Below are 14,877 nucleotides of genomic sequence, written 5' to 3'. Positions count from 1 at the left end.
AATTTTAATAATTTCTACTAGTAATTAATTAAATACTAATTCAAAACCAAAAAATGATTCACTAATTCAAATTAGTTAAAATTTGTACAAATTTGAGTATAAAAGTAGATATTATATTCTAACCTCTAAGAATATATAAAGTTAAGGATCATCATCATAAAGTGATATGACTTTAGACGAAATAATCGTCTTCTTTTTTAGACCTCTTCACGCGCCTTGTGTATATTTTTCGCTTGTGAAAAACTTTATATGATTGCCGATAAAAGTGTCAAGAGAATAATACATATGGATGAAAACATAAATCACTCTTGAGAAAGAGAGAGAGAGAGGTGAACGTACGAATAAAAATGGTATGTTGTCAAATGCATCATGCATCGTAACAAGCATCGCAGCGTTGTCGACGTCGTTGTGCTCTCTTGGAAATGTTGACCTTTCAATGACGACATATTCACGATTCCTATTCGCATTATGATCATGCAACGATTTACATTATTTCGCATATACATATATATATACAGGTAAAGGTAACAAATTTGTTCACTTAAAATTCAGATAAAAGAGAAGACGTTTCCTGTTTTTTTTTTGTTATTAATGTATTGCCTACTTAGGGAAAAACTTAGGGCCCTGTTAGTTAGTCTAAAGGAAAACTAATAGGGCGCTGATATGTTTTTCCCTAAATGTGAATCTGATGGGGTTCTGACTAGTTTTCCCTATTTCTAATGTGGTACTTAGAGAAACTAAGAGTCCGACTAGGATTTTAGGCTGTTACGATCCAATACCCTACTTAGAGAAAAACTTATCAGGACCCTATTAGTTAGCCTACTTATTATAATTATTAGTTAGATAAGTTTTTCTCTAAGTTGGGTACAGTCTCGTCGGTCCGATTCCCAACATTCTAAATTTATACTGTACAATACAAAACACCTCATCACGTGATACACATTTTGGTCCATAATTCAATAAAAGAAAAAGCTACATTTTCTTTTAAAGAAGAAGAAGAAGACACACGTATATACATGTATAATTGAACGCGACACACATTATTTAAATGTCGCGCGGTGACGAAAGTGATGATGACAAAGTCACGGATGGAAGAACTTGCAACGGAAAGCGAAGAATGAAAGAGATCAACAAATGTCGAAACAAGTGCACAAGAGTGTGTGCATCTGTATACATATATAGATATTTATATATGTAATGGTAAGCGATGATTCTCGTGTATGTACAAAACACGTACAGACTTGACAGAAAGAGAGAAGAGAGGACAACGACGATCATGTGTGAGGCGTGGTGGTAAAGACGCGGGCCCAACTGCTCGTCCACTTGGCCGTGAATTATTCATGACCCAGACGAGAGAGAGAGAGAAGAGAGCCGAGGCCCCTTGGAACGGCCTCTTCGACGCCCGTGTGTCCGTCTGCTGTTGTTGTATGTTCTTTTTATACTTCGAGTATTACGTGCTCGTTACTCTTTTCTCCCATTGAAATTATCTTCTCTCTCTCTCTCCATCTCTCTCTTTCTCTTTCTATCTTTTTCCCTCTCTATCTTTCTTTTTCTCTCTTCTCACTAAATAGCCCCATCCAAATTCACGGTCGAATCGATTAAACTCCAAACTTAAGCAAGCTAATCTAAAATCAACGACTTCACAAAATCCCTCTCTCACGCGCACTATAAATCGTTTACAAATTCACCGATCATACACGGAAAAAAAAAATATATATAAAGTATAAACTTTTGATATACTTGCAAACTAAAAGCGAAACTTTTTCGCGACTCGCATTTTTTTTTCTTTCGAAATAGAAAACTGAAATAGTACACCGAAAAAATGGAATTACTTCGGACCTATATTTAAGTATAAAATATTCTAAAATAAGTCTGAAGTAATTTTATTTTTTCGGTGTACTATTTCAGTTTTGTTTTCGAAAAAAAAAATTGACATAGACGCGCAAAAGTTTCGATTTTACTTTGCAAGCATAGTAAAAATTACTTTATTTTTGTTTCAATTACAAATTGTTTTCTAAATATTCCAATATAAATATCACTGTCACAAAAAAAAAACGAGTTCTATTTTCTATTATCAGTAATACATATATGTCAAATTACGATTTTATCGATGAAACGTTTTAAGCTCTCAATTTTCGACAATTATTGAGAAAGAGTATTTAAATACAATAAACAAGTTATTTGCTGAAAGTAGCATTTTAAATGCAGTTAAATTGGAGTCGTTAACTTGTCGTCGTTCTTAGTAGTCGTGAGGCCCGAAAGTTGCTATATAGCGATAAGCGAAACTCTTTGGACACGAATTCTACCGGAGATTCCCGAATAAGGCACACAGATTCGAATCTCCCGAAGTAACAGGTGATTCAGGGCAAACGGATTTCTCGATCTTTCTCTTTATTGCCATAAGCGCGTGTACGGCACGAAAGGTTAATCTCTCAAAGTACATACATATATAATATAACATTACACTACTGCCCACGTCCATCATATATATTAAAAAGTGTTTATTTTTCACTGTGTATCTTTGCAAAATTACCCTTTACACACAATGATTTTATTTAAAAATTATTTATAAGTTTTCTTTTCATAATAATATTAATAGTTAATCTTTCTATTTGCAATAGTTATAAACGTCTTTATACACGCCAATTAGAAGGTAAGAAAAATACCAAAAATTGATACCTTGAAGTTGGAAATGAACATTTTTAGCAAATTTAATAGTATTACTATAAAATAGTATAGCAAACTAAGTTCTTGTTAATGACATTTAAATATCACGATCACGATGTTATTACAATTTTTAATTCTATGTAAAGAAAGAGAGGTTGCTAAATGTTTTAAAATTACAACTGCTAAAACCTAAATCCCGCAAATTAAGGTTCAAAATAGGGTTTAAATTTCAACTCAGGGGGAGTCTTTCTAAAAAAAAATTTTCCTAGCACAAAAATAATACCGATCTTCAAAGAGACAACAAACTCGCTCATCCTCTCCATAAATCCAAAGAGTCATGAGAAGATGTCTTCGACTTGTCAAAGTCAAATCGAACCGCGAGTCAACTCGAAGGGGGTAATTAAGCATTCGCAATTCAAGAGTAATGGAAAGAGAGTTGCAGTAGGCAATGAGAGGAGAAAAAGGAAAGAAGTTTGTAGTTTCGCATCAGAAACGTGGCCACCGAGAGTCAACAGTTTATAAGACTTTGGTTTTGCAAGGCGAATAAGCGCCTGCGGGTGATTTTTGTGCAAAGCGTTTGAGAGGAGGCAGAAGAGATGAAGAAGAAGAAGAAGAGAGTTCTGACTTCTATATACTTGTTGGCTAGGGACATGGAGACGAGAGAAGAGAGGAAAAAAGATGGTGTGCGTCAGCTCCCGCCAGAAATAAACGCGGGTATACTTAGACGGCCCTCCGTCCAAGATCTAACCAAACCCACGATTCTTTTGGCCGCACGACTCTCCTCCTCGCGTGCGTGTGTATATCCTGATGATGAAAACGACATGGAACCAGGGCCGCACATTGCCAAAATAATCAACGGTCATTGGACTTTACGAATACGTAAAAAAGATAAAACATTTTTCTGGTTTAGTAAAACATCTCGATAAGTTTAAAAAAAAAAATCCAATCGTATATATCAGATTATGCCTTTCAAGGTGTTTCTTAAACGGTTTCACTGATCCGTTAAATCGAAGGTTAAGGTAGGTTACGAAGCATTATGGGTGAAAACGAACATAAAAACCTAATAATAGAAAGAACAAAAAAAGAATCTCTGACATGACTAATCTGTTCAAGTGACAATAATATAAAATTTTACACATTTTCCAAAAAAAATAATTGTTTCCCTCGAACAAAAGATCTAATCGCAATAATATGGGGTAAATCTCTATTTATAAAAAAAAAAAAAATATCTTAATGGCAATCTTAACTAATTCCCTCTTGTTATGAAAAGAAACTATTATATACAAATGACAGGGCAGTTTTCTTTTAAAAATGAATTTTTTCAAAACGAGTGGTAAAATTTTAAGATCGTAACTGTTTTGTGTCCTGGGATGCACGATCGGCCTAATCAAGGCAGAAGCAGCAGCAACTTCTCTTCGCGCAGTGAAAACGGGTTTTACAGTTACGAGGTGATGTTTACGAGACGCTCTCGGTAAACGTTATTTGCGCGTGTAAGAGCATTACTGCAAGAGAGAGAGGAGAGATGCGCATTAACATCGGATAAATGGAAATTGCGAATATACCGGTCATCCGGCCGCGACCCGTTTACGACGTCGTTTCCTTGCTTTTAATGAACAATGAGAGATACGCCACGATCTACGACCCTTGGAAAAGCACCTATAACCCCCTCCCTCCCGCCCTTTCCTAAAACTCGATTCCCTTTAACACCCTACGTATATATATATAAAATAGGGATTATGTTTACCTAAAACTCATTTCAATAAGTATTATTACGTTACTTTTACGTGTTTAATGAAAGACAATAATATATAAGTAGAGGAGAAAAATTCGAATTATTACAATTTTCGATATCTGAATTTTGCTCATTTAGAGGAATCTAAATATTCTCAAAAAAGAAAATGCAAGTCAGATTTTCGAGATTTTCGAAAAAGTGCAAAAAAAGTTATTTTTGCCCATATTTGAGGTTATGTAACAAGTTTACGATTAAATTCGTAGTATCAAAAAGGTTCTTCTTCGTATAGTCAGGAAGGAAAATTAAATCCCTTAGACTCGACTTATTTAGCATCATATTGAATACTGATACCAAAATCGCTGAATAGCCCAGTAAATGATGCATTTTCATTTTGCACCGCTCAATTTATAACGTATCAAAGAAGATAAGAGATGAAAACGTAATTTCTAAACGACGCCGAGACTTAATCCCCCCACTAATCCGGTTCTTTCTTTCTCTCTCTCTCTTCCTATAGAGAGAACCATTTCATCACTGCGGCAATGAACGAGCAGATCAGTAGCAGATACGAAATAGAGGTTTTAAAAGAAAATGAATAGAACACGAGACTAAAAAATTACACTAAAAATCAAATGTAATGGAAGCGTTTTTGTGAAAGAAAAGACGAAAGAGAATATATAAGACGACGCGAAGCAATTTAATTTCTCTTTCGAGCGACGCGATGAGCATTACATTTTTTTTTCTTCCCCTATGTACGCTCTATATAATAGTGCCAAGGCCATATCATCGAGAATATATAGAGTCACCCGAGTTACAATTTAATCCGATTTCCAATCAACGACCTGTGCACGATCATTGCGAATCTCGCGCAATGTGAAGAGTTTGCAATCTTTAAGAAGAAGACGAATCAATATATAGTAAATGATCACACTGATTACCTTGGCTTTCGTCAAGAATCGAGATCGAGGAAACATGACAAAAGCACCGAGTAGTTTATAAATCGGACGTATATTAGTCATTTGTAATTTACTGACCGATCGTCCGTTATTTATTTATTCTGATTAGCATAACCACTCTCGTAACTGTATCTCATTGAAGCGGATGCTGTCTTTTAGGAATCCAATTATTATTATATATACTCTCGTATATATGACGCATCAAATTCGATACACACATCACGTGCTCTGATTCTCATATTATGTATGGAGAAAAATGAAAAATAAAAATCATTTTTACTATTTCCGGATGGTAAACTTTACTACTTCAGGAGTATAATTTTTTCTATTTCCGAATCAAGAAGTTTCGGTTTTACTTTGTAAGTAGTAACAGATACTTTATATTTTTTTCTGTGACGAATAGTTTAAGTCACAAAGTTCTATACTATATATCCCGAGTCGAAATTTGGGATTTTTAGGGTCTATTAACTTTAACATAGTCGTAAAGTAGGTTGTAACTTTAATACATTTAGTCCCTTCACATCAAAAATCTCCATTTCTTGCATAAAAAGGCGTAAAGTAGGGTCTACTGTTATTGATATAGTTATACACTTGGTAAACCCTACTTTTATACTCCTAAACCCTTAGAAGACATCTTAGATCTTAATAAAAGCACTAAAGATATAGGTAAAACTAAAAAAAAATTCTATTTGTATTATGTTAATTAAGATCTTAAGAGATCAGAGTTCAGGAGTATGAAACTAGGAAACACGTAATACTGATTTATCGAACTGAACTTGAAAGTTTATGCGACACAGAAGCGATTTACAAGCGGAGTAAATAACAAAAATTCAAATTTTCTCAAATGCAATATATACAACTTTTATACGACCTTGAAACTTTGAATGAAGTTTTTAGAAAGTTTTTACAGTGTTTGAAGATGAGTTTGAATTGACTGCGAGTGAAAAAAAAGGAAGAATATAAAGAAGAAATCTCTCACTCTCCCGCAGTTGAAAAGAGTACTACTACCTCTCATCCTCATTTATCTTAAGTTCGATCTCGGTTCAGGTTTGTACTCTCTTAGGTCATAAAAAGAGCCAAAGACCTGTTCCATAGACCGGGGCGCCAAGATGTACTGCTTCTGTCTCCTTTTTCTACCCTTCGAGCCATATTCTTTCTCTCTCTCTCTCTCTCTCTCCCTTTCGCGAGCGTAACTTTCTTATCGACGATTACCGTAACTTAATATCACCGTTATTATAATCAAGATGAAAAAAAATTCCGCAAACTCATAGTAATACTTTCAAAATTAAGACTCAAAAGATAAACCACATGGAATAATAAACTTTTTTTACTACCAATTGTCGCACGTGTTAAAAATTAAAGTCAGCAAAAAAATTCCAATCTGCTAATATATTCATAACCATGAACCATGTAGGGATTTTGATATATTCGTAAACATGGCGTGCCCGATTGCATGTTTGGGGTATGAGAGAGTGAGTCCATGAAGGATTATATGACGAAAGAGAAGGAGGGTCGAATAGCCGGAAAATCAGGGGGAGTTAGAGTTCAGCACCTGGCTTATATTCGACCCCCCATGAAAGCCTGTGCGAGACTCCAGTTTCTCTCTTTCTCTCTCTCTCGATCTATATTTCTCTTTCTCTCTCGAGTGTATATATTGCCATATTACCCCTCTATCGAAAAAAAATAATGCGTCGCGCACGCTATGCTATTGCAGTGCGTCTGCATACCGACCAACAAACCACGCGATTCCCTAGACGCATTTTGTTTTCGCTCCACTTGCAACTCATTTCTAATGTTTATTGGATTTTTACCCCCTCTTTTTTTTTTTTTATTTCACTCGCTATATCTCTTGATATCTTATCAAACGATTTACACAGACAACCGCAACTGCTACCGACTTGAATATTGTACTCTCTTATCGATCAATGCATACATTTCGCAAACAATGTCTCGATGTTTTAATTTTTTTTTCTTTTTCTCTTTTTATGTCAACTATATAATTACTACCGATAATTATATACCTATTTATCACGTTATTATGTATATGATTTTCTTTTCAGTTTAATTTAAAAATAAAAACTAATTTCAATTATTTCAAAAATGACATAAAATGAAATGTCACCGAGAAGCATAAAATTTTTCGAAATTACATATATACATAACACGCGGAATTAAAACGAAATATAGTTTTCAAAACGATTTCAAAAATGCACGATGATGTTTATTTTACCGAAGAAATTACGAGAGATTTCATTCATGCGCTCACGTTTGTGACGTACACAACAGTTTGAGTCATTCGGAATATAAAGACGCGAGCCAAAAAATATATATATGTACCGTTTAATGTTCTGTTAAAATCGAAATGATATATATATATATATATACATATACCCATACACAAACGAGTTACTGATTCTGAAAATTGCTATTTTGTTGCAATTAATTGTCAACACACTACATCAAGCGGTATTAAATTATGAATACGGTATAGATAACAAAAACCGGTTTTTCTACTCCACTTTCGTCGCCAACGAGTCTTTCCATATGATCAAACTGAGGCCTTTCCTTATGAAGGTATAGAGTTCTCTTCAACTCTTATAAGAGACTAAACCAAATAAATATAAATAAAAAATCACGTATATAGTCACACTCGACTAACTTGAATTTTTGCCATTTTAGAAAATATATTATCTCTCTTTTACTAAATCGATGTGTATTTAATATAAATATAGTTTTGATTATATATTTAAAGCCAATGAAATTTATACCATATGAAACACGAATAATTTTACAGATAAATTTTGCTATTTGTCGTGAAAATATACAAAACATACGAAGAAAAAATAGTCTTCTAAAATTTAGAATATATATACTTGGGACCTATTTTAGAATATTTTATACATATAGTATATAAAATATTCTAAAATTGGTCCCAATATTCTAAATTTCAGAATATTTTTTTTCGCTGTAATTAGTAATTTTTTTTTTTATTAAGAATTAGTTAATACGGTTTAAAAAACGAATCGACGCAGTTGGATTTAGTTAAAATATTATAATTCTCTCTAAATTTGAATTAGTAAGATTTCACTGAAGAAATATAACTGGAACTTAACAACTGAATTTTATTCTAAAAAAACATTTAAGTGTATATTTCAAATAAAAAATTTTAGAATACGCACAAATTTTTGCATTGTCTTTTATGCCTAAAGAAAAATTCTGCAACTTCTTAAGAATATATATCCCTTATTTTGCAAGCGATAATGGAAACTATATATATATACCATAGAAGAAACTTAACAAGAAAAACTTTGGTTATAGGAAAAACGCGGTGTAAATAACCTCTCTATATAAAAGAGAATAACTTGGAAGAACACACCTTTCACGGTAATTTTAGTGCCGCCGACAATTTGGCACTGTCTCTTCCAAAAAGCAAATTGCGAAAATCGAGTTCGCAAACGAGAGCAAATCGTGAGTGTAAAGCGCAAATATATATATATATATATATATATGCTTTGCGAGAAAACTAATGGGGTTAAGGGGAGAGGGGGGCAAATGGACGAACAAGGGGTCAAAGAGACGAAAAAGGAATAGAGAGGGGGGGTGAAGAGAGAAAAGGAGTCTCTTCACTACAAGAGGAAAGGGGGGAGGGGGGGAGCAAAGAAAGACGGTAAAGAGCCGAAGAGAAGCGCGGCTTCTGTGTATGTGGGACCGACGCAAAATTCCATTTTCTCTCTCTTCTCTCTCTCTCTCTCGTCGTGGTACAAACCGCAGGACACACGTTTATTTATATCGCAAAGAAGAGCAACTTTAATGAGTCTAGGAACTGTCACGGAGAGTGAGATACGATCACAGCGTGTCAGCGGACTGGATAAAAGAGCAAACTGTCATTAACAAAATGACTCTTACAAAAGTACTTTCGATAAAAAAAAAAGAAAAAGTACGCGGAAAAACCAAAAAAAGTACACACAAACTAAAATAATTCACTAAAAAAAAAAAAAAAAAGATAACGACGCAATTTTTTTTAAGAATTTTTTTTTCTCTCTCTCTCTCTCTTTCTCCGTGCACCTGTAAAATCAACGGTGGCACGTGTAATCAGTATAATAAACGATAAGTTTCAATAAAAATGATAAGATAATCGAGACAAACTTTTTTTTTTTTTTTTGACAGAAATGATGCAGCTATTTAAACTAACACACAATAAATAATAAAACAAATTTTCTTTTTCATTACAAAAACAAATTTTCAAATTAATTTTTCACAAAAGAATAGAAAAATAATGAATTGTAATAATAATGTAAACTTTTAATTGTTTATGGAAAAAAAAGAGAGAAAATAAATTTTCACTTTCAGAATATTAATAATATTGAATTATTGAAAATCGCAAATTATAAACGATAAAATGCATATATATATATTCTCGATATTAAATTTTACGTAATGCCCGCGACTGCTTGTCAAATTATTTTGATAGCCCACTGCGATAATTTCATTTTCGATTTATAACATCACTTAAAACAATTATACGAATCAATTCATTGGAAATTGATTTGATAAAAAAAAAAAAAAAATTTCTTTATCATCAAAGATTGATTATTTACTTTTTGGTGTCGAATATTGTATAAAACTGAATCGAAAATAATTGTTAACTGTAATTGTTATTTATTTTTTTTTAAATTAACGATTTTTTGTAACAAAATTTAACGTGACTATTTTTGACAATTTGTTTATTATTATTATTATTACCATTATTATTTTTTTGCATTTAATTATCATTATTATTATTACTATTATTATTATTAAATACAGTAAATTATATATTAAATATATATTATTTGGCAATTATATTATATATTACAATATATGTTGTAAAAATCCAGTTAAAATTGAGAATTAAGAAGACAATAAAAATTAATCATTAAAAAGTACTTTAAAAATTGTCTATTAAAACTAACTCAAAAATAATTGACTGTCGAAAATTACTCAAACGCAATTAAGTTGAAAATCGAGTAAAAAAATAATTAACCATCATAATCGATTAGCTGATAATTAATTATCGAAAATCACTACACAACAGACAAATTAGCCTTTAATAATAATCAGTGAATAATTAACACTAAAAGGAACTAATAATATTTTTAATAATAATAATTTTTTTTTGTACAAAAATTTTATATCTTTTTTTCTAAAATTTTTTTTATTTTTTTTAAATTTAATAAAATTTTACTGCTTCCAAAACATTTTAATTAATAATAATAATAATAATAATAATAAAACTAATAATCATAATAATAAATAATAAAAAGATAAATAACAAAAATAATTTATATTCTACTAATAATATTACGAATTTTTAATTTCCAATTAATCCAATTTATAGTCTAATAAAAAATTTTTTATATGCATTAAAAGAAGAAAATATTCGTAACTTGTTTGAAAATCGTAAAAAATATTAATCAATGAAAATTGGCAAATAAAAACCGCGCGCGTTACTAACGTTATAATATATGTATAGTATATTAATAGAAGATAACGGCAAAAATATCACTTGGCGTCAATAATGTATGAACAATATCGAGAAACGAGAATTTTTATATATATATATATATATACATTATTATTATAAAGTGATTCCAAGTGAATAAAAGAGTAAACAATACAAAAAGTTTTTCCACGAAGTCGTTTTCCACGGGAAAGTGCATTGTTCAACATCGCGAAGCCAACTTTGCGAGCTCGCGGCTTTTAACTTCTCGGAAATGTCTTTGACTTTTTTCTCTCCCCTCCCCCCCCCCCCCTTCCCCACCTTCTCAATCATCAGGAGCGGTAACCGCAAAAATACTTCCTGAATCTTCAAAATTAGACGTAAAATTAATAAATAAAAAAAAAAGTACAGAAAAGGTCACTACAAAAATAAATTTTAACTGTTCCGTCGGCGAAAAATTATTCAAAACTTCCTTCTATAATTATATAAATAAATAAAAAAACAATATATATATATATATTTTTTGCATTTTTAATTAATTTATAATTTTAAATAAAGTTTATTTTACATATTAAAATTTTGTTTAAATCATCATGTACACGGAACTATTTGTATATACAAGGAATTAAATGAAAACAAACAAAATTTACATTTACCGTTTTTTTTTCTTCACTTGAATCACGATATTTACTTGTTCTTTAAAAAAATAATAATATAAACTTTTGTTTAAAAAAAAAAATATGAAAATAAAATTCACAATATTTATATATTTTATTTAGAAGTTTCACTCAAGATTTACGAAATCGTCGCATATATATATATATATATATATATGACAATCGAATATTCAAGGAAAAAAACAAATTGTATAATGTTTCCTGCAAAACTTTTTTTTTCACTAACTTGCTTTTGTTTATTTAAATAATAAAAAACAAATGAATACGAAACTAACGCAAAAAAAAAATTGTGCCAATTTTCATCAATTTCATTTCATTGAAAAAAAGGAATTTAAATTTTTCTAATTATTATTTTTTTAAATTATTAAACAAGCAAAAACATGATTCAATAATTAATTAATAATTAAATGATACCTATAGTAATTTAATTATAATTAATTATTAATCAAGTCTTTAATTAAAGAATAAAATTTTTAAAAAAATTATTAAAACAGTTGAAAAAAAAACCCCGCTATTTCATTGAAAGTAACGAAAAACCAAATAAAAAAAACCATGCAACAGCAGTAATTATTGAAAATCGAGCCGCGCGAAATTCAACACTACTTTTTAATCACACATACATATTTGAGAACCGCGGACTTCCGAGAAGCCAATTCACCTGCGAGCTAACAAAACAAAACAAGAAAAAAAAAAGACAATTTCAACTCACTCCAAAAATAATGCACGGTATCCATCCAAATCGGGCAGAATTAGTGGTGGTCCAGTGCTCGCGAATTTGGCGAACGAAAAAAAAATTCCGTCAGCCTTCTTCCGAGCAGTCTAACGCAATGATGATCTTCCAATGTGGATAAAAAAAATAAATTCGCGTTTCAACCCACCAAAAAAAAAAACACTTTTTTTCACTTTGCACCAAAAAAGAAAAAAATTTCCAAAAATAATTTCCGTCTACTACAATTAAAAATAAAAAATTTCCCTTTTCTAAGTGCAATAAATATATCACATACACCTTTTTCCGCGATTCTCAAAGGCGTCACACACTCTCATGTCACTGTTTTAAAAAACACATTTTTTTTTCATTATTCACATTCCAAAAAAAAAAAAAAAACACACACACACCGGTTGGGGAAAAAAAATTATTCGAATCACAGGAGAATAATTTTTTTGAGGTTATGTTCAAGTGGCAAGAAAGAAATAAACCGCGAGGGTAGGTTATATTATTTTGCTTATTTAAACAAAAAAAAAAAAAATACAGCGGATCACCTTTGGAGGTAAAATCGCGTTGCCACCGAGTGTGCAAAGACCACGAAAGACTGAGAGAGGGACGGACGAACGGTGGCGTGTCGGTTCTGTCTCACGCACGCACGATCGGTGTGTATACAACACGGTAGGTGTACCTATCGGGGCTTTAACTTGAAAACTGTTCTCTCTCTTTGCTCGATTCAAAAAAAAAAAAATGACATTCACAATTTTACTCGACAATAAATAAAACAAAAATAATAACATTTTAAATTATTATTTTCATTTTCATGATAAAAATACATGACACAAGTGAGAAACAGAAATAAAGAGAGTGAGAGAGAGAGAGAAACTTTTTTTTCACGTATTTTGTCGCCGCCTGCCTGCTGCTCTCGAGGCTTTCTCGTTTCAGACGCCCGGGATTGTGACTGAAGGCGTCGTCGTCTGTATACGTTTTAGATAACTTTGGTACTTACCACAGGGCGAATTGATGTGATTCTACCGCGATGTGGCACACACACACACACTGCACACACAATACACACAAGTGGGGGATGTTTTTCGCGGAAAATTCACACGTTATTATTCCGGGGTCCCCCCTTCAGTAAATACGAGCGATAGTCACCACTCTGTTTTTGGTATGTATGGAATCCAACAAAGAATCTGGACAACGCACACGCCTTGTGCGCAACCGGTCTGCGCACGCGGCCGCGGGAGAAACTAGACACCGAATAATGACGAAATTCAACGAGTTTGCACGATTTCAAATATAAGAGCGAGAGAGAAAGAATGAGTCTAAAACACCCCCCGCCCCCCCCCACTTATTTGCAAATTTCCCTCTCCATAAGGCAGCCATATCAGTCTCAATGCCTGACAGGATGCGTACATTCAGGGGCACTTGTTGATTTTAACCGTTGTGAACAAGTCCGACGGCAAATAAAAGAAAATTTATTAGGTTTTCATGTATTTGTAAAAATTTAATAATTATTTTTTGAAAATTATTGGTTTCTTTTAATTTATTAAAAAAGACTAACGGAAATAATTTAGTGAAACTGATTTAAAAAAAAATTTCTTCGAGTTATAGGACAAAATTTTGTCTACAGACAGACATTTTTTTAAAACCCATTTTTTGGCAACAGAAAGTCTCAAAACGTGGAGATTCACAGGAATTAGAGAAAGCTGAAATTCGACCTTCTCATTTTTATATGAAAAAAAATGGAAAAACGAATATAGTAACTTTTACTAATTTAAAAATAAAAGCGGAACTGTCCGCAGTTTTTGGCAATTTTTACTCTAGAAATAGTAAAATTTACTTATTTTCGGAATAATTTTTTCTATTTTAGAAGTAAATTTTACTATTTCTAGAATAAAAATTGCGCAGAAACTGCGGACAATTTAGGTTTTCTTTTAAAGTATAAGTTACTATATTCGTTTTTCTATTTTTCTTCGTGCGAGAATGTAAAAATTCAATTTACAAAAATTTTTGTTTTAAATAATAAAAAAAAAAGGAGTAAATGAATCAGAAACTATTTTTGAAAGAAGAGGAAAAAAAAACATTTTTACCGCGTTGTTGGATTGCAACCGAAGCAAATTTATTAATGTCCTCCTTCGCGAAGAAACGTTTATCTCGCAAAGACGCGACGACATCGGAGGACAAATGTCTTTATTTCCAGGAATTGAGATATTTTTGCAATTTACGCGTAATTGCACATTATATCTATAATATGGTATGTCTTTTTAGGATTTTTATAGTATAGAAATTAATTATATCATGCATTATTAAAAATAAAAAGAACTAACGGATATTGAAGTGTGTCCTAAATTATTGCCCAGTGTGGTCCAGATCCAGTGCTCATTTTCTTTCTTGAGGCCCTAAAGCAACTTTAATGATAAATCTTAAGACCAGCAGATATATATATATATAGCTTTATCTTCAGATTTACCATTAAAGAGGCAGCCAAGGAGTTTGTAAACCGCAAAACAAAACATGCCGCAAACTTTTTGAAATTTATTTTATTGGTTAGAATAAGCACATATACTTTTTTTTAAACACTCATCAAAAAAAGATGCTTTAAAAAATGATTTTATACAATTTAAAATAAATGTTCTTTTTAAATACAGTTTACAATTTTT

The 14,877-nt window shown here is 31.7% G+C and overlaps 1 protein-coding gene across 5 annotated transcripts in view; it reads right to left on the bottom strand.

Annotated features, from left to right (window-relative positions):
• LOC127289250 (protein scalloped) overlaps nt 1–14,676 on the bottom strand; it is a 186,138-nt gene extending 171,462 nt beyond the window's left edge. For 2 of the 5 annotated variants that reach the window (XM_051317069.1, XM_051317067.1), the window contains exon 1: nt 13,221–13,421. Coding sequence is in view for 1 of the 5 variants with exons in the window: in XM_051317071.1 (XP_051173028.1) it covers nt 12,218–12,242 (25 nt within the window). In the remaining 4 variants the exon portion in view is untranslated. Of the gene's footprint in view, nt 1–12,217; nt 12,344–13,220; nt 13,424–14,544 lie in introns of those variants that run through there. The other 3 variants (XM_051317071.1, XM_051317068.1, XM_051317070.1) reach the window with 3 other exon arrangements.
• Nucleotides 14,677–14,877: the final 201 nt, after the last annotated feature.

Source organism: Leptopilina boulardi, unplaced genomic scaffold (assembly GCF_019393585.1).
Source record: "Leptopilina boulardi isolate dan_hultmark-lab unplaced genomic scaffold, ZJU_Lbou_2.1 LbouV2_40, whole genome shotgun sequence".
Lineage (NCBI taxonomy): Eukaryota > Metazoa > Arthropoda > Insecta > Hymenoptera > Figitidae > Leptopilina > Leptopilina boulardi.
The sequence above is the reverse complement of the archived record's forward strand: the minus strand, read 5'-3'. Positions and strand labels throughout refer to the sequence as shown.